The 26153-nt window shown below is 38.0% G+C and overlaps 1 protein-coding gene across 1 annotated transcript; it reads right to left on the bottom strand.

Annotated features, from left to right (window-relative positions):
- Window positions 1-281: 281 nt before the first annotated feature.
- On the bottom strand, window positions 282-24613 carry LOC143037929 (innexin inx1-like). The gene is made up of 7 exons (XM_076206606.1): window positions 24242-24613; window positions 11663-11786; window positions 4731-4886; window positions 4500-4622; window positions 3941-4102; window positions 2518-2699; window positions 282-2405 (listed from the first exon to the last, which is right to left on the bottom strand). The coding sequence occupies exons 1-7, from the start codon at window positions 24493-24495 to the stop codon at window positions 2252-2254; spliced, it is 1155 nt and encodes a 384-aa protein (XP_076062721.1). The 5' UTR covers window positions 24496-24613; the 3' UTR covers window positions 282-2251.
- Between the last annotated feature and the right edge of the window lie 1540 nt (window positions 24614-26153).

Raw genomic sequence — 26153 nt, 5'->3', positions numbered from 1 at the left:
CCTTCTCAAGCTCTGTCAGTAACTTCCTTAACACCTCCTCTGATCCTGCTACAAGCAGTGTTGTCAGCAAACAACAACTGGCTTATCTAGCATCTCCAGTCCCTGACCCATTACCTACCTTTGCATTTACTTCTTGCACCACCCCATCCATGTACATGGTGACATGACACACCCCTGGCTAAGTCCCATCTTTACCTCAAACCATTCACTCTCTACATATCTAATTCTAACACAGGCTCTACTACTCTAATAGATACAGTAATGGAGATAAATGAAAGACCTTTTACCTATATCATTTACTTGAGAGATGGAACAGATTGTCATCAAAATGCATTATGTACAAAATAGGGCTTCATTACACCAATCCCTTCCATGCCTGCAAACTCAGCAAAAAATAGCATACATAAAAAAGTACATCAGTCTTATTAGTCCTAAGAAAATACTTATTTTAAATAATATCCAAAAAAATAAGCTACACATCTTTGCATCTAACTCACTTGCAAAGCATTAAAAAACTGGGAAATAAAATGTGGCAAGGCAACCCAATCGTACTTTGAGAGCCGAGACCCTGCTCAAGCAGTTCCTCGGAATATTTTATTACACCAACTAATTAAAGGAAACCTACTGACATTGAGTGACACTCAACCATAAGCAGCCTATTTTGTGACCATTTGGGCTTTGTAACTGTTCCTTTAAAACATTTTAGACCATAGGTACTTTGATACAAATATATATATAAACCTTTAACTGTTGCCTTAGGCTAAAATGTTGTACTGTCCAAACTGATGTCATTGTTTCGGCTCTTCTAAAAGTGGTAGAGTACAACAAACAATACAAACAATTCATAGAGTACTGGCATCACTAATCTAGTCAGCACAGGGAAATCCAGCCCAACCATCCTGAACTGCTCAACCATTAATCATTAAAACTGCTTAATAATGGCTGGCAAACATGAGTATAATTTGTAGCGTCAAACTTTCCACCTGACAACTTGGCAGATTTCCTACTGTCATGATTAACTCTTTCATTCCATGGAAACTACTACAATCACACTTATCACACTCTTGAGTCAATCTTGGCTGAGACCTTTCAAACTACACTGAAGGGGAGTGTCGTAAGGCACTTTACAGATCTGTATTGAATGAGCATCGGGTATGAAACAAGTACACATAAATAATCACACTAAAATTAGTACCGAAACACCAGCACACTTCTCTTTTGTCAATGGCACCATGAAGTAACTTTGCAATGAAATGTATAACATTTTCAACACATTACTGCAATAAAAGAATGCATATGCTGTCCTGTAATATAACTTGATAAGCTAAGGGGCAGGAATATGGAACCAAACACCTGTTTCCAAGCATGGAAAAAAAAATTGTAACAAATAACAGTTTAACATGAAAAAATACTGATGTGTACATTGTGAGAAAAAAAAAATCTAGTATACACGATAGGAAGACTGTTCATAGGTCACAAAAATGTGCTCATACTGTGCTATGTTAACAGCAGCATAGGACAGCATAGCTTTCAACCACCACAAACCCTCCGCAGCACCTAAAGATGCTTAAGTCTCTCTGGAGACTTAAGCAATTCTCTCCATCAAAAGCGGGATGCTCTAGACTTGTATCGGTAGCTTTTTCCAAATTCATTCATTTTGAACGGACCACAACATTAATACAAAATTGTGCAAGCTTGTACTACACCCTACTCCCCCATCCCAGTGGTAGTTCAAACTTGTGCAATTTCATGTCTAATGTGGTTAGCTCAAAATTACTGCATTCAAGAGGAGCTACCTGTACTTCCAAGATGTTCCAATTGTACTTGAATGTCAAGTGAAAGGATGTGGTAGTAATGCTTCTCTTTTGGCCAAGAATGTGAACGGGATGCAACAGACAAGGACTGGAGGCTGCCACCACAACGAAATGTCTAGCAACGATGCTTTTCATAAAGCAATAAGTGACATATTGTATGCACTGAACCGGGTGTCGCAGCAGTAAGACAGAATCCCAGGTTGCAAAAAAGCTTGAGAGTGCAGTGAATCAAGTGTATTTAGAGGAAAAGTCAGATTCCACATTCCTATTCTGCAGTCATCAACAAACTTTATGAAAATTTCCCCCCATTTTTCTGAGGGGGAACACACTCCCTTTCCTTTATGGTTAAGCTCAACTGGTTATGGCAACAGGAAAAATGTGGAACCAAGAGTGGCGGTTCAGTGGTGTGACAGCCTCTAGTCCATGTCTTCCAGCATTCATACGGATGAAGAAGAATACGGTGCACTGCTTCCGCTGTATGGGTTGTTGCCACTATTACTACTGGCCGTCTCAATTTCCTTGGCCAATCTGTTCATGATGTCACGATAGATAAGTGGATCAATGTTGGTCGACAAGACATAGACCAGCCACCTGAAGAGAAAAGTTGCAAAATTTGTTAGCCCATTTGTATTTTTTGCAAAATTAATTAATGTTGTATTCACACAATACTTAATAACTTTTCAAAATAAAAAGGATAACTAACCAGTCCCCAATCGATGTTTTGTTGACGAATGCTTCTAAAGTTTCAATGGCAATGGCACGGTTGTGCTTGAACATGACGCGAGGCCTAAGCCCTGGCATTGTTAACAAAGCTATTCTGTATAGCAGCAGAGCTCCCAGTAGACTCGCCAAGATGATGAACCAGAACCAAATGGCAATGAACACCTGGTGGGAAAAAACAGGTTTAATATAACTGACCCTCTAATATTACAAAAAGTAATAGGGGGATTGGAAAACACATGTAAAAGAAATAAAACAAGAATTTTTTCTTCAAAAGTGATGGGAGAGGTGGGTGAGTAGGTCGTTAGGTTGGTGTATGTGTGTGTACCTTTACCTCCTGCACCACCCCATCCATGTATACATTGAACAGCCATGGCAACATGATATATCCCTGTCACAGTCCAACCTTTACCCCAAACCACTTGCTCTCCATTTCTAGTTCTAATGCAGGTTTTACTACAATTGCCCTTAACAACTTTCCCCCAATCCCATATATCTGCAAAACTTCCAACAGAGCCTTCCTATGTATCCTGTCATAAACCTTTACCAAATCCACAAAGGCCCAAAATATATCCTACTTTTTGCTAAAGCTTTTTCACATATCAGTCTCCACAACAATCTGATCCACGCAACCCCTACTTTTCCTAAACTCACACTGTTCCTCTCCTAATCCTCTCAATTAAAACCCTCCCATAAACATTCCCAACTATACTCAACAAATTTATCCTTCTGAAACCACTACTCACAAATGTCCCCTTTTCCCTCCTCCAGTCCTCTGGCACTCCACCCTCTCTTAGATACACATTAAAATAACTTCACTAGCCAGTCCTCCACTATTACTGTACCTCCCTTCTTCAGACACTGCATGACCATCTAACCCAGGTACTTACTCTTGGGCAGGCTACCTAAATACTTTCATAACTCTCTCACTAACTTACCCCTCTTTTTAATCATCACACTGATGCCACTGCTTTATTTACAATTCAATTCTCCCAAAACCAAGAGACCCTATGTTTAGGATGTTGACTAAGTGAATGAATAAGTTTGAGAACAATGCACAGATTAAGGAGATAACTTGTTCCATGAGTGATACACTAGCAGTGAAATGGAAATATAGCCAAGAAAGCAATATGGTGCAATCTTTGCATGGTTTAAGTAGTAAGGTATGAAAGGAATGTATATGATAGGAATGGAATCAGTGATGTTCCCCTTCCATGTCTTGCCACCTCACTGTAAGTAATGGCTGAATAAACAATTTAATTACCTTTTCACCGAGTACAAAATCTCAACTTTACTCTTATTTCTTACATGCATGCTGGGGGAAGTTTTGAATAACATAAGTGTCTAATAGTCAACATAAAATTAAATCTTACAAGAAAAACTAACAACATGGTCAACAAACAAACCTTTTCGTTGAGGATGTTCAAGGGCAGAATGCAGAAGGCATCATGCCGCTCAATGGATCCTGAACTTCCGAACTTATGGAAGATACACTTGGTCATACGAGGGAACACATAAATCATTGGATCAACTCGAACTTCCTGGTCCATGTTACTGAACTCCACCACCTAAAATGACAAGAAAACATACATACATATACCAAAGATTTTTCCCCCTACACAGGGGGGAGCCAAAAAGTACAAAATTCTTTACATCTATTTCATTATAATTAACATCAAGATATTAAAGGCTTCATAAGTCATGATTTAATTCACTCAATTTTTTAAATTCAAATTTGTTTTCAAAAATATATATACTAACACCATTTAGATGAGATGGCAATTAAACTATTCAGAACAAAAAGTTTTGACTCCTTGGGCCTACAGGGTCAAAATATTTTATTCTGTAGCAACAACAGCATTATCTTGGAACTGCCTATCTAATTCAATTTAGCACCAAGAGGCTGCTGCTAAAGCACTTTGGGTCAACTAAACCTAAACATGTTCATATTCATTTGATTCTCACCTTTGGTCCGTAGGAAAAGAATTCTCCACCAAGGAACGAGTTGATAAGGAACAGTTGGCCAATTATGTTAAAAAAGCAGACCAATTCACAGAACCAATACTTGAATACATAGGAGTTATGCATCTGAAAAGATCCAAGATCATTAATATCAAAACTATGCACAATACATATGGTACATCCATATAGACACATCAGTGCAGATATCTAAAACTTATGAAGTAATGCCCTCACCTTAATATGTTTGACAATGTATTCAATAATGATTTTTTTCCTGGGTGCCACCTCTTCCTCTTTAAACAGGCCACGTTTGAGTCCATTGGCAATACTGTTCATCAAGCCACCTTCAGAGATGTTCCACAGGAACTTTGGAAAGTAGCACAGAGATGCCTGCACATCAGTAAGAAAGAAAAAATTAATAAATATATAAATAAATAAATAATAAAAGAAATAAATAAAAATAAAATCATACTCCCGACATTTTTTTTCCATGTTTCTATGATAACCAATAACTTGTTTAATGCAAAGCCCATAAATATACCCACCTAACAACAGACACAACCACATCGGTATGCTACTCAAACCAATCTATATACCAATGGGCTTCTCCCCCCATATAAGGGAGGTACGATAACATTTATGTAGGTGTCACGAGGCACAAGTGGGTACACGAGAATGCCAGCATCGGCATCTTGATTATATAATGCAAGTAGTGTGATGCATTGTTCCTATGGCAGCCAATGCTGTGAGTGAGAATTTGATTTGAACTGAAGTGGTTTATATGGCGTGGTGTAGGATGAGGTGTTTGGCGAGCTGGATAGTGCCCTAAATGCAAGCATGCCAGTTTTTTAGGGCAACTGTTTTTTGTGTGGATGTATTGTGAAGTACAGATGATATGTTGTACATATTCAAATTGTGAGCTGCTGGTGTATTTTTTGTGTTCAGGTGTTCTATTGGGGTGATTTTGTTGCATCCTGCTAATATTCTTGATTCCAGATTGTTGAGAACCAAGTTATGGAAGGATATTGAAAATATGGCTCTAATGAACTGTTTACAGACTGACTGGGGTTTCCTTATGTTATCCAAATCCTGTGCTTGTGACCTATTTTAGCATGATCTCTACTGTTAGACCTTTAACACATGGGCTAAAAATCATACAATAATCAAGAACAAGGCCTAGAATTACTGGGTCCTTTTCTAATACAGTAGTGGCATAGCAACACATAATTTGCCTCAGATACAACCACCAAATAGAAGACAACACCTTGTACTACCTATGTACCTTCCATGTATCCATAGTAATAATGTCAAACACAATATAGTTGGGTTACATGATGAATTGTCACCTCAGAATGTCCACATGAAGAATTGTCACCCCACGAGATCCTACCTGAAGAATTGTCACCCCAGTACACCAAATATCAACAGTGGAATAAAGATTACATTAGGTTAGGTTTGGTTAGGTTAGGTTGAACGAGGGTTATGCTTACTGTTATACACTTGTACAACCAAAGAATCGTAAACCCAAGATGGCCCACATGAAGAATTGTCACCCTGTTGAAGACTGGGGTGACAATTCTTCATGTGATCCCATAGGACCTGTCATCCAGGAGGTACCAAGATGTGAGGGAGGAAAGATGGTGGAGGTGAGTGGAGTATGTACGGGATGGAATGGGTGGGAGTGGTTTCTATGCCTTTTTCTTTTTGGCTACCTCCCATGCAAGGGGGGAAAAAGCCTTGGGTATATGTATGTATTTTGCACAAAATAAGTATTTTGCTATGCTAGCTTAACCGACTGTAAACTGTAAACGAGCAATTTTGATTACTAAATCTTTTAGCAGAAAGATGTAATAAGTGCCACTCAGAGTATCATTCTAGGGCCACTTACTAATCAAAGACACCAACTGTTGATTATAATCTACTGTCTCAAAATTCATTGAGGATACTAAGCTGTGCCGAATAGCAAATTATCACTTGAATCAAATTGATATCCAAGGATATTTATATAAACTAGTGCCAATGTCCAGAGTTCCTAATGAAATAAACATCAAGGGGGGAGGGGTGAAAATTATTATAAGTATGACTACAAGTTTGGAAAAACATCAACCAACGTGGAGAATGAGAAAAGATCTTGCCCAAATTATCAATATTGGCCCCTTACCACATTCTTGCACATTTGACTGAGAATGCAAATAGGATCCTGGGACTAGAAGCAAAACAGCTTGATTTCAAAGTCCATCTATCATCAGCTTATCTTGATCACTGGTCTGTCTACACTAGGATTTTTTATTCATTTATTTATTTTATCTATTATTATTATTTTTTGGTATGGCCCCCAAATCTCAGTAAAGACATTGATACATTGGAAAGTGTACAAGCAAAAAAAATTATAAAGAACTTACAATGTAAACCTATTCCTGAAGGAATTTGATACAAGCTGAGTAGTTTTGGATGGGAACTAATAAAACCAAAATAGAAAGGATTCCCACATCAAATACTAACTGAATAAGAAATAAACTCTCAGGACATAGATTTAACCTAAAGGTAGGTAGAAACAATTTTGCCAACAGCATCATCAATGAATGGAACAAACTTCCAGCTGAGGCAATCTAATGTAATAGTCTGGAACTTTAAATTCACTTGGATCAACAATTTTTTTTTAATCCTACCTCACTACGTACTGGAAGGCCCCCTATCAGTATGCTGTTTCACTGTAACTTATTCACTTTAATAAAGGAAGGCAGAAAGGAAGAGTCTGAATGTATTTCAGATGAATTGTGGAAGGTGTTACAAGGATGAATAGTAATATGGAAGTAAAGTAAAGAATGAGGGTCGAAAGAACTGTCAATGTAGATCAAAGATTAGCAAGATGGTTTGCGAATATGAAGAGTAAGGCCAGACTATTTTATTCATTTGGATATGGAAACCATAGATCCTTCCCCTTAGGTCAGAGGGTTAAGGAGATGAAGTGAAAGTGAATGGAGTGAGATCATGAGGAAGACCATGATCAAGGTGAAAGGAAGGGTAAATGTAGCCAAGGAACACAAGGACCAAGGAACACAAGGAACGTCTACAATAGGGAAGAATGGAAAAGATAAAGAATGGATATTGTGTGTGAATGAGTAGAAGATTAGTGGCATAAAGGATGCTGTTGTCAGCTACATAAACCAAAGCCTATAGAATAATACATAAGATATCTTCAATAACCTACCCCAAATACCTCACAACACATAAAAAGGCACAAATGAAAGTTCTTTTAATTGCACCAACAAACTAATATTTCAAGCACCCCCAGTCATTAATCCAGAAAAAATTACCCACAAGAAGCAAAGGAGTTGCCCATGGTAGTCCTTACTCACCAGTACTGACAGAAATAAGCTGGCACTATATATCAAATTCCTATGCTGAAGACAGAATATGTTACTTTACACTGCCTTACAATCATCCCTATGTGACATGTAGGTTACCAATTCTTTCATGCCACAGGTCTTTAGCTACAGAGATCCAGGAAAACGGACGGATTGATATCTTCCTTCATTCTAACACTTTTCTATATACTAGTTTCCAGATATCTATACTTAACTTATTTCGACCAATCAACAAGACTTTGTATCCATTCCATAATTGCTTCTCAAAGACCAGATGTATCACACATCACTGCACAATACAATAATGGCTGGCAAAGGACCTTTCAGGCATAAATGCACACATAATTAGCTTCAGCTAGCCATGCATCAAAATATCCCAAAAGAACTTCCACAAGTTCTTGTTTTCTCACCTATGCCACTCAACCTGTGCTGTACATTCAAACACATCTGAAGAGACAAGCATAAGAATCTTATCTTACATTGGCAAAAACTAAATACATACAGATACTACAACCACAAAGTGACTACAGTACTCACCTCCAGCCAGGTCCACATTCACACTTCTCACAAATGAAAACTACCAGTACTCCTATCAAACCATGCCTCACACAAAACACAACACATTCATAAAGCTGTTGCCCTAGGTCTCTGTTGTAAGAGACCAAACAACTCCCAGCTGATTGACAACAGCCACTGGACCAACCTATATATCACTCAAGAAAGATAATATGCTGTTGTCTGTGTCTAGTTATAGCTAGGGTGGGGCAGTGTAAGAAGAGGTGTTTGGAGTCTGTGTGATGGTTGCATCTGGGGCTATTTATTTCTGTAGCTAGGCCTACTCAGTACTGGTACTGTCTTATTGCTGGGTGGTGTCCTGAACACAAGCATGTCAATGTGATTTCTGTTTCTCTTGAGAGTAATTCTTTGTGGAGCTGATATCAGGGAGGGAGGGTGACAATGGAGTTGAGACTTGTTTTGTGATTTCAGTGTAAACGTGTTTTGTGTGTGGTATTATGTGGTACCATAGATAAGATTGTTGTAGGTGCTACAGTAGTATGCTGCTGGTGTAGTTTTTCTTGCTGCATTCAGCTCATGTGATCTAAAGAGACTGGTAAATAGCGTTGAGGGCCTTTTTTTCATGTGATGTTCTTTGGGGAAGATTTTGTTATACAGTGAGTCCTCCTTATATGGCAATTCTTTATCCAGTAAATTCACAGTTACGGTATTTGGTAATTACTACCCTCAATTCTATTTCCGGTAAGAAAAATTCGCAGATACGGTATCTGCTAGATATTTTGAAGAGGAAAAAGCAGGGAGAAGGTACGTCTGCCATATCCTATTATTACATGTTATAGTGGGTTCGGTATACTGTAATTTCAATTTGAGGTAAGGTTTTCAGGAATGCATATGTACCATATAACAAGGACTTACTCTATCCTGGTATTGTTCTCAATGCTTTATTTTGTAGTTTGCTGGGTGCATCCTTTTCCTGATTGTAAGGAACCAAGTTGTGGGAACAGTAGTTCTTGTGAATTGTTTATAGACTGTGATTGCAATTTCTACTTTCCATAGCTCATGCTTGTGACTGATTTCATTATAATTATTTTTGCGTTGATTTTAATTTTCAATAATTTTTTTGTGTGAGGCCCAGAAATTTCGGGTTCCTCTAACCTAACAGGTATGGGCATTCTGTTTTAATATTGGACATTTCTTCGGATTTGTGACTGTGGGTGAGAGTACTGCTCATTGGAGGACTCAAAGGATTACAATTGGAGGATGCCGACAGGAGACCTTTTGGTCCATAACTAGGTCGGATGTGAATTTTTATTATTAATAATAATAAATCAAATAAATGCGAAGTTATAGTTAAATAATAAACAAAAGGTAAACAGTAGATAATGAATTGACAGATAACTAATAAGAAATGAAAATTAAGCAAATAATACATACATACATATACCAAGGCCTTTTCCCCCTTACAAGGGGGGTAGCCAAAAAGAAAAAGGCATAAAATCATTCCCACCCATTCCATCCCTGAATACACTCCACACCCCTCCACCCTCCCTCTTATCTTAGCACCTCCTGAATGACGGGTCATCCCTGCACCTTGTCCACTGCCCTGGGTCAGAAGCAGTGTCGCAAGACACAGCACCATCCACACAGCAAGGCCGCTTCATTAAATCGGCGACCCCCCCTCTCCGTCCCCCCATTGCATAAAATGAGAGGACGGGGAGAAATCCCTTCGGGCTGCGTCAGCTTTTGCTCACACATACTACCTCACCCCCCATCCACCCGCCCACTCCACCTCATGCAATCACAACATCATCCATATACAACCATTCTCCATTCACCCCTGTCTTCTGTTCTCTCCCATCCTTCCTCAACAGACATTCCCCTCTTCCCCAAAGCCCCCTTCACCCCAAATAATAATAAACACAAACAATAACAAATGAACAAATAATATAAAATAAACAGCAGTCATTACAGCATCTTGCTTATGTGTTTATCTAAATGAATCTTATTAACTACACAGTTGGAGAAGTTATTTCTACCCACTTCCAAATTAAATCTATTTCCTAAGTTTGTCATTTCTTGATCAAACATTTTGTATATCTATTGCTACCATGATTGTTCTCTATGGTGGTACTTCCTTGTTAATTCCATCCAGCATTAGCTGCTTGGTATCCGTGTCCTTGAAAATGTTTGATGAAAGGAAGTGGGAGGTGAGCATGTTGTTTACAGATGACACTACACATGTGGCTAAGTCTGAATACAGATAGAAGCAGTTGGTGTTAGAGTTTGAGACAATGTGTGAAAGGAGAAAGGTCAAAGTAGACATGGGTAAGGTGATGAAAAGTGGTAGGATGGGGAGAGTATGAAGGGTGAAAGACTAGAGGAAGTGGAGAGTTTCAAATATAGATATACAAATAGATACGAGGGGATGAATGCAAAGATAAGGTTGTACATAGGAGTTCTGCTCACAATACTATATGGAGCAAAGACCTGGAATATCAAGGAGGCTAAAAAGAAGAACTTTAAATATGTTTTAAGATAAAGTGTCTGAGAGGTATGGTATGTGTTACTAGGATGGATAGTGTGAGAAATGTGGAGGCGAGGCAGAGATAAAGTGGAAAAAATTGCTGTCAGGGAGGGTAGATGAAAAGTGAAAAGCGGGTCTATGCACGTGGAAAGTGTGTGTAAGAAATGACAAGAACAGCATGGTCAACAGAAGTGGATAGAAGGAACTTGAGAAGACCAAGAATGGGGTGGATAGAAAGGGTGACAGGTACATTAATTGCAAGAGGAATGTCTGTCAAGCAAGTCAAAGTATATGCAAAAAAAATTGAGATAATTGAGAACGGGTGCAATTGAATGAAGAAATGACATGGCCAAAAGGAATGTTCCACTTGTCTAATTCATAAATAATTTTGAGTGAATGAGGAGATGGGGTAGTGGTAAAATAGTTCTGGCTGTCAGACCCTGCTTAAGGAAGTGCTAAGTCTCAATGCAATGATTTTGACACGAGGGAAATGATAGGGGACAAGGATGCCCCTTCAGCCACAAGGTGTTAGGGTGGGAGGAATGACAAATGAGCATTGCACAGTTACAAGACAGGTGTATATTTTGACTTGGCTATCCCCATCAGATGGGATAAAAGGACTTTTGTTATCTATGTTTAAATATGTATTATCTTAGTAATTTATGTGTATGGATGTCTAGGGGTAGATCATAGATGTAATACATTATTAAATCATAAAAAGCCTATAATCATAATTAATAAAGTTTATAGTCACCCACCTGGAAGAAGAGGAAGAAGACAACCCACTGATAGTAGTTATGGTACCTCCATTTGGCTTCCAGCTCTTCATTTGAATGGCCTGCTGGTCCCACACCTGGTTGAACTGCCATTTGGCCATACTCTCTGTAATAAAGGAAACATGTTGTACTCCAAAGCAATTTTTTTTTTTACTCATCAAATATCCACAAGGGGAAGGAATGTTGAACAAGGAAGGGAGAGGGCAGAGGATAGGGATGACTGAAGAATGACTGTGTATGAATGATGCTTTGACACAGCCCAAAAGGATTTCTCCCTTCTTTATTTTCAGCACATGAGATATATTTTCTCTCTAATTAAGCAAAGCTGCTTTGCTGTGGATGTACTATCTTGCTGCATTGTTTTTGATCCAAGCAGCCAACAGGAGACAGGGATGGGAGTGGGTGTGTGCTTTTGACTTTAGGTTTCATTGCTAGGAAGAAGCCTTTGGTATGTAGATAGAAACGTCACATGACAATTTAATGACGGTCCCTTTCAAAAGCAAGTAAACCAATTTTGACATTGCATGATCAATAACTAAAACTATTGGACAGAGGAAGGGAAAAGATAAAACAAAAACAAATAAAAGTTACAGTGGAACTTGATGGTGTAGTGACAATTCTTCTTATTTTCTGTTAATACATATACTAAGGGCTCCTTGATGAGCAACTGTAGATGATTGTCTTGTCAGACAAACAAGAAAGTTCTTCCTGCTGCCCAACTTCAAACCTGTCAATACACTTGCCTCCAATTGGAGATACAGTCACAGGGGCATCATGTCAAAACAACAGGGCAAACAACAGGGCAAGACTCACAGTAATGGATTTAAACTGGACAAATTTAGATTTAAGAAGGAAATAGGCAAGAATTGGTTTACTAATAGGGTGGTTGATGAATGGAATAGACTTACTAACCATGTAGTAAACGCTGAAACTATCAGTTGTTTTAAGAAACGATTAGACAACTTTATGGATAGGGACGACAGGTGGTGATGGATAAGGAGCTGCCTTGCAGTCTCCTTCATTCTTATGTTCTTCTGTTAACTCAATATACTAGTTCTTAAGATAACAACTAGTCCAATACCTGATATATATACATGCAAAAATATGTACCCAGTACACTAAGATCACATAAGACCCAACAAATTGTGTACCTCAACTCCAAAAATTAACCTATCAGAGAAATCATGCTCAAACTAAGAATGGCAGACAAATACATTCAGATCACCACCCCACATCAAAATTGTAAATAGAGAATCTGCAGATGGTGACAGTATTACAAGAAAAACAAAACAAAAAACAGGTGATGTGATGGTGGCTGGAGCCAAGAGGACAGCAGACATTGACAGAGGACCTCAGTGTAGGATCAGAGGGATACCAGAGGCCATAGGATGGAGAGAGAAAAAAAAAACATGTTTGAATGACACTAAAAAAGTCTTCTGTAGATATGCAACCAGCTGTAAAACAACTACAACAGCTTAACTGACATGAATTGGGCACACACAACAGGGAGTGCATTGCTCCACTTTACTCAAATAAGACACCTAATTAGGCCAGGAGGAGATACAGATATTCTGCAGGAAGACCTCAACAAATTATTCACATGGTCTGTGAAATGACAAATGGACTTCCATATTTGAAAATACAGCATGTCAAACATACGACTAAACAACCCCGAAAGCAGATGTAGCTTAGACAATTCTTTTTTAAACCAAGTGCAAGAGAAACCTGTGGGCTCTAGCGAATCCTGACCTTAAGTCCAGGAAACGGTGCATTAGCACCAGGAATAAAGCTAACAGGGCATTAGGTTTCACTACTAGGACAATTATGAATAGAAGTGCAGGGGTAATTATCAAATTCTATTTGGCGTTAGTTACTCTTGACTATGCAGTACAGTTTTGGTCTCCACCCTACAGAATGGACATTGATTCACTAGAATCAGTACAGAGGAGAATGACCAAAATGATACATGGGCTCAGAAATTTGCCTTATGAGAAGTTTTGGCACCTTAACTTAAACTCTCTGGAAAAACACAGTGTGGGGTAATTGATCTAACAGAGGTGCTCAAGTGGCTCAAAGGCTTTAACAAGGGTGATGCAAACAAGGTCATCATATTAGGATAACAGGGCAGGACTCGCAGTAATGGATTTAAATTGGACAAATTTAGATTTAAGAAGGAAATAGGCAATAGTTGGTTTACTAATAGGGTGGTCAATGGACGGACTATGTAACTACATACCGAGTGCCGAAACTATTGGCTGTTTTAAGATACGGTCAGACAACTTTATGGATGGGGATGACAGGTGGTAATGGACATGGAACACCTAGTGTAGGCCTTATGGTCTCTTGCAGTCTCATTCATTATGTTCTTATCATCACCAACCCATGGACACACTGAAAAAGCTCCCATTCCAGACAGCTCTACATGCTTGACCTGCCTCAGCTACAAGTTCTCTAGTTTCTTCTGAGAGTTTTCCTTCCATCAAATACTACAAGGTCAGGGCAGATTTGACCAATGGAAGTGCAGATGGTGTGGGGTCAACTTGACCCATCTACTTGACCAAGTCCCCACTATGACTAACTCCACTTGTTCGCCTTCCTTTTTTTTTTAAAAGTGCATAGTTATGTAATTGAATTTATCATACTTTAATTTCTTTGACCTCAGCACCTATCAAAACAAAGATGGTGTATCAAGCAACCAATGAGCTGTGTTGGCCGGTAACCATGTAGATAGGACCCAACGAACATTCCTCTTATCCTGTATACAACTAGGTTAAAAAAAAAACATACACACACACCCCTTTCCTATACACTACAATTTGGTAAATACACACACACATACCTTTCAGTAAAGTAAAATAATCAGTTTCAATTTGCCTAGATACATTCTTTCCATATTGCATGGCACAAATACATGAAAAACTATTTTGCATGTGTAATGGAAGGTAAAAAGAAGATGTAGAGACCAAAGAACGGAGTGCTAGCCACAGTTTCTCAGCTAACCTATGCTTTTGTTCTCTCTTGTATGAGACCTGTAGCCCCTAACAAACCAACCACAGCCACTGGATCAACCAATAATTCATTCAGTTAAGAAATATAGTCTTACCATCTAGAGAGTATAGTTTTTATTTATTCATTTATTATTATTATGATCTTTTTTTTTTTGCATCCAACCTAGATATGGACCAAAAGGTCTCCTGTCGGTATGCCCCACCTTTGTAATCCTTATATAATGCTTGGTTTCTTCCATGTGCTGGTTACATCTGGGGCAAATTTTGCCTTGTTACCTGGCTGATTATGTGTTGGTACTGTATCAGTGTGGGGTAATGATCCGAACACCCATAGCCCATATCCTTCTCACAGTGAATGCCACATTTACAGTGAAAGTTATGTAGTTTAAGATCAACCACTTCAGTAAAGCGAGTCCTCCTTATATGGTAATTCTTTATCAGGTAAATTCAGTTACGGTATTTGGTAATTACTACCCTTGATTCTATTTACAGTAAGGAAAATTCACAGATACAGTATCCGCTAGATATTTTGAAGAGGAAAGAGCAGGGAGAAGGTACATCTGCCTGCCATATCCTATTATTACATGTTATAATGGGTTCAGTATACGGTAATTTCAATTTGCGGTAAGGTTTTCAGGAACACATATATACCGTATAATGAGGACTTACTGTACAATGACGCCTACATAGGTGTCATGAGGTGCGAGTGGGTCCATGAGGATGCTGGCATCAGTGTCTTGATTATATATTTTTGTAGTTGTACATGAGTTACCCCCAAATTCTGTGAATTGGTTTGATCATGTTTTCGGGTTTTATTATGTTTTGCAATGAGAGTAGTATGAGACATCGTTCATATGGCAGCCGATGCTGTGTGCTAGAATTTGGCTTATACTGAAGTGAATTAATGGGGATGGGGATGCAGTTAGTGTGTGTATCAATCGTAAACTGGCTCTATATGGACCACTGACTGCATAGGTTTTGTACGGTCAATACATTTGGGATTATTGCCTCACTCAGACAACAAAACTTCTTTCCTTAGTGACTTACAGGCCACTCTGGTGCCTGATGCCACCTGTGGGATATTGTTCTCCTGCAAAAGATATGTAGGACAACATACCGATATCTCTGAGGACAATGTCCACTCACAATATGAAATTTTGTTTGTGACTGTCATTGGTGTGTTTGAGTTAGTGTTGACCTGAGTGAGTACTAATCTTCTTTCACACCTGATCCCAGTCATACTAACAGATGCTTTCTTCTTTACATGGAAAGATACAAATGTTCACAAAACTTTTGTAAGTTAGCTTGTAGTGATAGCAATAATAGTAACTGTAGTGATAATGACAGAAGAGTAGTTAGAAACTTAGAATACAAGCCATGGGTGCTTCTCACCCCATTAGGTTGGCAGGAGGTATCAGAGATGTCTCATTCATCAACACTCCTTGGACATGGTACTTCTAGGAACTCTCATCTTAGGGACAAGATGACAATAAATCTTATTACATTCAGTATCAAAATTTTGTGATCTATTGTGGATTATTTGTTCTGTGATCCAAGAGCATTTTTTGGAGTGAATTTGTGGAGTACTGGAAGAAAGTCATTATAGAAGATTGAGAATACAGTTGGAGTTGCTTTTATAATGGATGGTCAGGTTTGAAGGCACTTGTTTTGAGATAGGCCTATCATCTCCATGTGCTACTCTTTGGTGTTATTCTGCGCCTTTTTATTTTTTTCTCAATGTTTAAATATCAAGCAGTGGATGCCTAATTAAGTTCAATTGTTAAGATTTGCTTATATACAGTGGTAATTTCCTGCCATTGTTCTAAGTTTGTCCAGTTTCTTATTTGCCTTTGCGCGTCCTTAATTGTATGGGGTCAGAGTATCACGTGGTCAAATAATTTTTGTCCAACAGGTGTGATTTTGACTACTAAGTACAACTATTGGGTGCTTAATAGATGTGTGTGTGTTAGGGTTGAGCAATGTTACTGAGGTAAATTTGTGTTAACTGCTGCTATTTTGCAGATATTATTGCTAGGTCATTTACATATGTGAAAACTTTGATGCCACACTTTAGGTTTGGTGTTGGGGGTCTTATAAGAACAAGTCTGTGTTTGTAATAGTAATGCCTCATGGATCCTGTTGTACAATCCTTCAGTCACCACTGAATAGCTGTTCTGTAATACTTAGCATCCTCTACCAGATTGGTTTTGCTAAAAATCTCCTCTACCAGATTGGTTTTGCTAAAAATCTAACATTACTGTATATACTAATTGACTAGTACAATCTTCTTTGGTTACCCTTTGCTTAGAACAAGATTTAAGTAAAAACAACTATACAGTGAGTCCTCCATATACGGTAATTCTTTATCTGGTAAATTCACAGTTACGGTATTTGGTAATTACTACCCTTGATTCTATTTACGGTAAGAAAAATTCACAGATACAATATCCGCTAGATATTTTGAAGAGGAAAGAGCAGGGAGAAGGTACATCTGCCATATCCTATTATTACATGTTATAATGGGTTCAGTATACGATAATTTCAATTTGCGGTAAGGTTTTCAGGAACGCATATGTACCGTATAATGAGGACTTACTGTATAACAAAGAACTCAAAAGCTCACCATGGTTTGCCTTTGAAAACAAGAATCAAGATCTGCAGTTTCTAATTAAATCGCAAACTCAAATATATGAAATAAACTGACATTTAAATAAAATAATGTGAAACACGCACCACAAAATTCACACATGAAATCTGACCTCACATGGTGCCTCAGAAAGAGAACAAAATAAATATAAGACTTTTCAGGGCACACGAAGAATTGTCACCCCAGAACACCCACATGAAGAACTGTCACCCCATGAAATCCCACATAAAGAACTGTCACCCCATATGCAGAATATCAACAGTAGAATAAAGATTAGGTTAGGTTAGGTTGAATGAAGATTATGATTGTCATCAACTTATACAAACGAAGAATCGTAAACTCAGGATGGCCCACATGAATTGCCACCCTAGGATAGCCCACATGAAGAATTGTCACCCTGTCGAAATCTGGGGTGACGATTCATGTGATCCAACTTTTCTAATTGAAAGGTACAGTACTTCAGATATAAATACATGATTTACAACAGGTTGCCATCCAAGTTAAGACCCATCCATCAACTATTTGCTTCCTTTGTTTTAGTTCCTTGTGAATGAAGGACTATTCCTGACCACCACCCGAGTCAGAAGCGATGCAACAAGATACAGCACATCCACAACAGGGCTCGACAGCTGAAACTGATCTGCCCCCAGTTTCTTCATTTACATCAGGTGTTCTTAAAGCAATGTCACTGAGGTAAGTGGGCGAGATGCGGGGATGACCAGTCATCCAGGAGGAGCCAAGATAAGAGGGAGGGAGGGGGGTGAATGGGAGTGGAGTATGTGGGGATGGAATGGGAGGGAGTGTTTTTTTTTGGCTACCTCCCTTGTAAGGGGGAAAGGTATTTTGGTATATGTATGTTCTTAAAGCAGTGCCAATACCCTTAAGGGGTATCAAAACCAGTTAATGGGGTATCCAAAAAGGCATCATATAAGGAAATATTAAACCAATAATTTTGTTTCAAATTAGTTATCTCTTTTACTGAAAATAAAGAGTCCCTAGATTTTCAAGTGTTTGGTCATAGTCCTCTATTGTCTTTCTAAGTAAAGTAAATTAAAAGTTGAATGTTGAGAGTAGTAGGTTAATATTGGAGAGAGGGTATCAAGTTAATTTGAAGTTAAACTTTGGGTTATCAGGGCTGAAAACCTTTAGGAACCACAGATTTACATGGTGACCATACCTTTGTTCCCTCATGCATATGATGAAAAATCTCTCTAAATGCACTCGAGATAAAAATACTTATGAACCCCAATATTGGCAATCTAAAAGGTTAGTGCCTGTGACATATTCCACACTACAGTTCTACCTCCTTCTAGTTCTGGTTGCTGAAAGGCTATTTTCATTTATCAGTAGTACCCCTTAAAGAAAGGAGAATCCATTAAATATTCCCTAGGTCTGTTTTCCAATGATGCAACACATCTTCCTCTTAACTTTTGCTTTCATTCTATTTCATTACTCCACTGGGGTCCTGAACAACATGAGAATTTGGTGGGTGAATGCAACCTCACAATTTGGAATAACAGTAAATACAAATGTTTCAATCAAAGAAGCATGTGGAACTCAATAAAATAACATGTTGAATGAACCTGTTCAACAAGATTATATGGAGGTAAATATATAATCTCAAAAGATAACTGCAATGCAAGATCAAACATGAATCATTAGATAGAAAATTAAAATGCATAGGTCAAAGTAACTCAGGTGGAAGCAAATGAGAAAGATGTATCAGTACCCACTTGAGATATTAAACCTCTTGGACTACTAGGTCAATTTTGGTACATGGATTTATTCAAGCAAGTGCCAAAAATTTTCATTCAGCTGGGAGAAATAGCCAAAAACTATTTCATTCAAAACATATGGACCGCACTACCGAATCTCTTTTGTCATATGATTAAATTGAGTTTAAGGAGGGAACCCTCAAATCCAAATGTGCTCGTCAAAGACAAAAAAGGGGAGGAAAAAAAAAAAAAAAAAAAAAAAAAAGATTGATTCAAGAATGATTTTGTAATAAAAGTGAAGCTACCATAGAGAAATTACTATTTTATGGACAAGAAAAAACACGAGTTAAAATAAGAAACCACTGGAAGAGTAAGCCAACCGAAATGAAACTGAAATAAAACATTGATTTGAAAGTTCATTCCAGAATATGCATAAAATGAAGACCAATATATGAAGGGCAACATGGATGACGGTGAATCATACACCTAGGCTGAGCGCTAATAATGTTCTTCCCTCGCTAAGTGAATTGAATACAGTACTGCACAGGCAGAGGTAATTAAAAGGAGAAAGGGTGTCAGGAGGGTAGCAGAAAGGACACACACATATATATATATATATATATATATATATTAAGGGAAAGGTGGAGGGGGAAACACGGGTCTTTATCTGATTATCGAGTTTATTCCTGACCGGTTTTGCTTACAATAGCTTCTTCAGAGGAGTGTTACTCTGGGTCGAAGTTGGCGGTGTATATAGTGAGTCAGGCCCACGTTCCCTCCTTGCGGAGTGGTTGGTGGCTGGTTCCAGTACATGTCAAACAGCATCGGTACAATATAATACAATAATATTAATATAATAATAATACAACACAACACGATCTATGACACAATATACAATATAAAATATAATATATAATATAATATACCAAACCAAATCATATCATGGTATATCACATTATAGTACAACATAATAATTAGCATCGATACATAATCAATAAAATTATAATAAGAATAAATATACGAGTTTTGAAAAATGGAAATATATATATGAAAATAAATGTCACCGTGATATTTTGTCACCGTGTTATGTCTGAGTTGTCCTGGGCGTCTTTTAGCTGCATACTCCACCGTGCATTCCGTCCACTCCACTTCTCCCACCTCCCGGCCCGTGTTGTGTCCGGCAGTCATGTGTAATGTTTCAACTGTTCCAGTATAACACCTCAAACAGCATCGGTGTAACATATGATAATAATAATAATAGTACTAATAATAGTACTAATAATAATAATATGGTGACATATGTGGACTATTGGTCAAACGTACGGTGAAATGATAAATCGCGTATGGCTTAAGTACCTGTAAATTCAGTTCATACATGCAACCAAAATACACAACCATGACAAAACTAACGCGGTAGCACTACTCTAAGTATTTTCATATAATGGCAAAGTATGCTGACGAGACATTTCAACATTTTCGGATGCAGACTAAGGGCAAACAAGTATTAAAAACTACTGACGTGAAAGCTTGAAGCAAAAGTAGTTGTTATTTGCCTTCCAAGAATGTGTCCCTAGGTCGTATAAATTGGTTAGCGCTTGTTACACTACATACAATGATCAAGATACAGAAATGGGAAGTTCGTGTCTTTCTAGTCGTTAACACATCGTCACTATGGCCGACTACTGAAAACGCATAGTAAAAACGCTTTTGATATGAACCTAGCATTTTTCCTTGGTAATAACACCTCCGTACTTTAGTGGAACTCAAGAAACGGATATTTGTTGTGCCCATATACTACTGCGGACAAACGAACATGTCCCATGATATATCTGAAGTGTAAACACAGTCATATATATATATATATATATATATATATATATATATATATATTATATATATATATATATATATATATATATATATATATACACACACACACACACACACACACAGATTTGATTAAATACGACAGCGTTCTGGAAGTTGTTAATTTTCTTTCGTGTGTTTTCCATTTTTTTTTTATTCTTCCCTTGGATAGTGGGTATAAACCAATTCCTTATAGTTCTCCATTTTATTACACGACGTTTCGTCTTTAGTAAGACATCTGGTATTTCTGTTTTAAAGATACAATAAATATTTATAATACTACAAGTTTGAATTACATAATGGTTGGACATATACAAGATTATATCTACAAATCAAAGAATTACAATTAAGTTTGACATTAAAATTGCATTTTAAATTTAACGAAAAATAAAATTACTACATGCTCCCAAAATACACACACATATACATACACACACACATATAAATATATATATATATATTTATATATATAATATTAAACTGCTGAGTATGAAGCAGTTCTATATATGCCAGTACCTTTATATGCATTAAGTTATATTGCTTCCAACACAAGGTACACAAACAATAAAGCACACCCACTGTCTGGCCGTTTGGGTGTTTGTAACAGCAGATTGTGATCAATATTAATGCAAAAGTACTTGCTGATTAAGCAAGCCGTATGGAGCAGTTTACATTAAAAATAATAAATGAACCACAGGTTTAACGGACCAGCAGCCCGAATGTGGCATGCATCGGAAAAGAAAATCTCAATTTTGTCTATTACACTTTAGGAGGAAATACGACCGAAATACATGTAAATCTGGATCATGTGGAAGACTGAGAGAACTTTTTTAATCTTGCAGGTGCCAGCAATTCATACACAAAATAGAAGGTTCAATTAACCTGTTTGGATGGTAACTGCCACTAATGTTGGTCAATCAGGGCAACGCGTACAACTGTGTCTCATTTCAACGAAATATCAGAATGATTCAACTATAATGTGGCTAGCACGTTAGTGGCAAGAATATATACATGTACTGTATACACACACATACTTATATACATACATTATACACACACCGGTATAACATCCCATGGACAGCGAAGCGTTCGCGGGAAAACGTGACGTCACCCGACATTCTTGCTGAAGGTGCGTCAGGATATGGGATATTTCCCACTTCAAAACAATTGTGAAAAATCACAACTTGCCTAGACTTTCACAATATGCAAAGAATAGCTGAAATTGGCACAAGGAACATGCATATAATTAAAACTGGATGGGTGACATAACACAATACCTACAGAGGTTTCGAGTCAATTGCCCCACCAAAGTTAGTTTTCGTTCTGTTGATATGATTGTTCACGAAATTTGTTTAGTCTTAATTTTACCTCCGCAAATTAACAATATCCGCCATCACACCTCACAGAATGTAAACCAAAACTTGGAACAATAATTGTTCTGGTTAGGATGACAGTCCCACACCACCAATACATAAACTTCACTGTCGGATTGTAATTAATTATTATTTTTTTAAATATTTTTCTTCATTATGCGGAGCGGCAAACCTAGGAATAATACTAATTTAAATTTTATCCACTAGTCATTTCGCCCCCCCCCCTTCAATCTCTGAATCCGCCTTGTATTGCGACATAGTCCTAAAGGACTAGAACCCCCAGTGATTACAGTAGGAATAGTTTATTGATATTACACACAGTTGTAAGTTTACAATAATTTAATTTATTGTAGCGTGTAGTTCAAAATCCGCCAATCCTCTATTCTAGCACATCTACTGTAGCTCACTCCCGCCCGAAAGTTGTTGACCTCCGCGCAAGACGCTCAGCAGTAAGTGACGCTTGAGCTCTTTTAGCTATGGAAAACTGAATACAGTTACATTACTCTTCCTCTTCTTCCAGTCGATTATTTTAGACACACAATGTCGGCGGAATAGCGTTCGAGTATTACTTTCTCCCAATCGCGGGTTCGTCCTGCCCCTTTCGCCGACTCCTATCTGAAACGCCCTGCACCAACAGTCCAAGAACATACCCGAACCATTTTCTTTTGTTTGTGAAAATCAAAGAGCTCAAATAATTCTTGCTTTTCTATTTATACTGTATTGTTATTAGCTCCTTTTAACATTATTCATCTTGTTAGTTTCAGCCTTGTACATCATTCTGATGTTTGGCATTTCTCCTTTACCGTATTTGCTGTAGATTCCAAGTGTTCTTGTATCAGACAGGATGACGCATATCGTGTACGCATTTCCCAATCATTAGACTAAACTGTGTGTGTGTGTGTGCGCATTTGCGCACTCCCAATGACAGCTCCACCAATGGTGTTTCACAATAGCTTCTTGTACTGTAATTCCATTATACTTTAATTTTGCTTTGATATCACAAACATTCTAGAGTTTTTAAGCACATGACTAAAGGATTTTTCATTAATCCCAGCATTTATCCTTTCATTCAGTCCGTCCTCTATCTTACGTCCGTATGAATACCTTCAGTTTTCATTACATTAAAATTAACTATACCCATATATAAGAAAATTACACGGGGTAGCAAAACCGTTGCAATAGTATTTGAAGTCAACAATTAAGTAAGTAAACCAAATTTCCTTCCTCACCCGCTTCGACAAGGCAACACACAAGTGCGCCCGATGTATACATCGTGATTTTTATTTATAGGGGGAGGGGTTATTAATGTCTAATCATTCAATACCTTCTAAAATTCACCTAAATAAAGTTGCATAGTGGCAGCTATTATTACATAAAAATAAGATATACCGATCTAATTTATTTCAATATACATCACTCAGCAGATATTAGATTAGTGGTCGAAACAGTACCAGCGGAGAACATTATTATAAAATAAGTAACTTTCGGCACTGATCCAATAATGTAAACAATCTTGATATACCAACATACCAAAATAATGAGCACAATCATTTTAAATCGGCACGCCTTGCAATATATAATAACTTATTTCATGCATTAATATAAAATGCTATGCGATGATGAAATGAAACTCCCAGAACAAAGCGCATGCCCAAATTGTTGAACCTCAATTATTTCAAATATAACTTCTGAAAGGTTTGGAAGAAAAGTGCAACGCATCTTATTAATTCACCATACACGGGGTATGGTGGCCACGTTCGTAAAGTCTGATTCAAGATTATATAAAATAAATAAAAAGGAGATTTCAATATATGCTGATCTGAACTTTTCCAAACAAACTTTCATACTCCGCTCAACTTTTGTGTCCGCTCCGGTCGACTGAGTGTTCCGGCATGTAAACACAAAACTTTGCGTTGCCTGTTCCACGTTACAAATTAAACCTCATTACTCACCTATAATGGTAGTCCTGTATAGTGAAGGTAGATTTAATCCAACAGTAGGTGTTTATCACATGATTCGGAAGGTTTTTGCCCACAATACAATCTATGGGATTTCCAAACAGCTCAGCTGCTGTCAGTAGAATAGAAGATCCCAACAAAAGCACAACGGAGAATTTATAATGCAACTGGAATATGCTGCTTTCACTTTCTATCTCCTTCTTTTCCAAAAAACTTTTCAATCCTCCCACATACTTAATGAGCGACATGGTTGCTCAGTTCTTGGGTGCTGGTTACACCTCCACGAGCAACACAGAACCACCGTACCAAAGCCAGTCGAGCACTGGCGTGTTCCTGCTGCTTGAACTGAGACACAGCGAGTGGCCGCCCACAATTGCCCTGAGGGGGTCAGTTCGAGACACAGATCGTCTCTCTGCCAAGCTATACGTAGGGCCCTTAGCATTCGAAGCTTCGAGGTGGGAGGAGCTAAGGACGACGTCGAATTGCCAACTGCGCTGTAGGATCCAATAGGATACCAACATTTATTCCTTTTCAAAGGACTGTGGAATTTTTTGCATGGTATATTTAAATGTTGTGTTTAATGACGATTAGCATAGTATAAATAACATTGCTCAGGAAAAGTCGTTATTCTGACTGCATGAAATTCCGCTACACAGGGAAGTTGCCGATGACAAAATCAACTAGCCTCGCACGGGGTCCTGTCTATAGAGTGAGTTTAACAATGGTAGACATGGCAAAGCAGGCAACTGTTTTTAGGTACCGGCCCTATCGAAGTTGAGGATGGTTGGGGGACTGACCTGTGGGGGAGCCAACTTTCATCCACTTCTCTAGCCCCTTCACCGCTCTACCTCCGTGTAAGGATTCGTGGACTGGGGAACTTTGATCATCTACTTCTAAGAATTGTACTTTTAGACTTGTACCCTGAACGGACGTTACTCATTTGATTTTGTGTAAACTTAGCTCAATTCTCTACCCAAATACCGGATGTCTGAGTAATTTAATATGTGAAATGCTCCAAGTTTGTAATTTGTGTAGTGGTCACATGAATGTAAACACTCCCACAATTGACCTCCTCCTACATAAGAACATAATGAAGGAGACTGCAAGAGACCATAAGGCCTACACTAGGCAGTTCCATGTCCATTATCACACTACATGGTTACTAAGTCTACTCTATTCGTTGACCACTCTATTTGGAAACTAGTTTTTGCCTATTTCCTTCTTAAATCTAAATTTGTCCAGTCTAAATCCATTACTGCGAGTCTTAATATGATGACCTTATTTGCATCATTCTTGATTAACCTTTGATCCACTAAACACCTCTATTTGGTCATCCGGCACTCTGCATCTTTCCGGAGAGTGTAAATTAAGGTGCCTAAGCCTGTTTTCGTAAGGCAATTTTCTGAGTTCGTATATCATTTTGGTCATTCTCCTTTGTACTTATTCGAGTGAAATGATATCCATTCTATAGGACGGAGACCAAAACTGCACAGCATAGTCAAGAATGGGTCTAACTAACGCCGGATAGTTTGATAACTACCTCTGTATATCTATTCGTAACCGTCCTATTTCGATATATATATATATATATATATATATATATATATATATATATATATATATATATATATATATATATATATATATATATATAAGATCCAGCGAATTGTTGTCTTCCAGCCTTAACTGAGCACAACATTAAGCACCGGACGTATATTTGTCATAAGAAAATCCTGTCCTCGAAAAAAAAAAATGTCCAGTGCTCCGCCAGTGTGCGCATGTGCAGTACGAGGAGTATGACATGTCTTAACGTCATACACACGTCACTGTGCCTCCACTAGCACCAATTGCATACATTCTGCCATATTGCTGAGGCAACCTGGCTTATTCTGGACCGGCCACCCTC

This window comes from Oratosquilla oratoria, chromosome 23, assembly GCF_046742065.1.
Source record: "Oratosquilla oratoria isolate Oo_2021 chromosome 23, ASM4674206v1, whole genome shotgun sequence".
Classification (NCBI taxonomy): domain Eukaryota; kingdom Metazoa; phylum Arthropoda; class Malacostraca; order Stomatopoda; family Squillidae; genus Oratosquilla; species Oratosquilla oratoria.
This window is presented reverse-complemented; position numbering and strand designations above follow the sequence as displayed.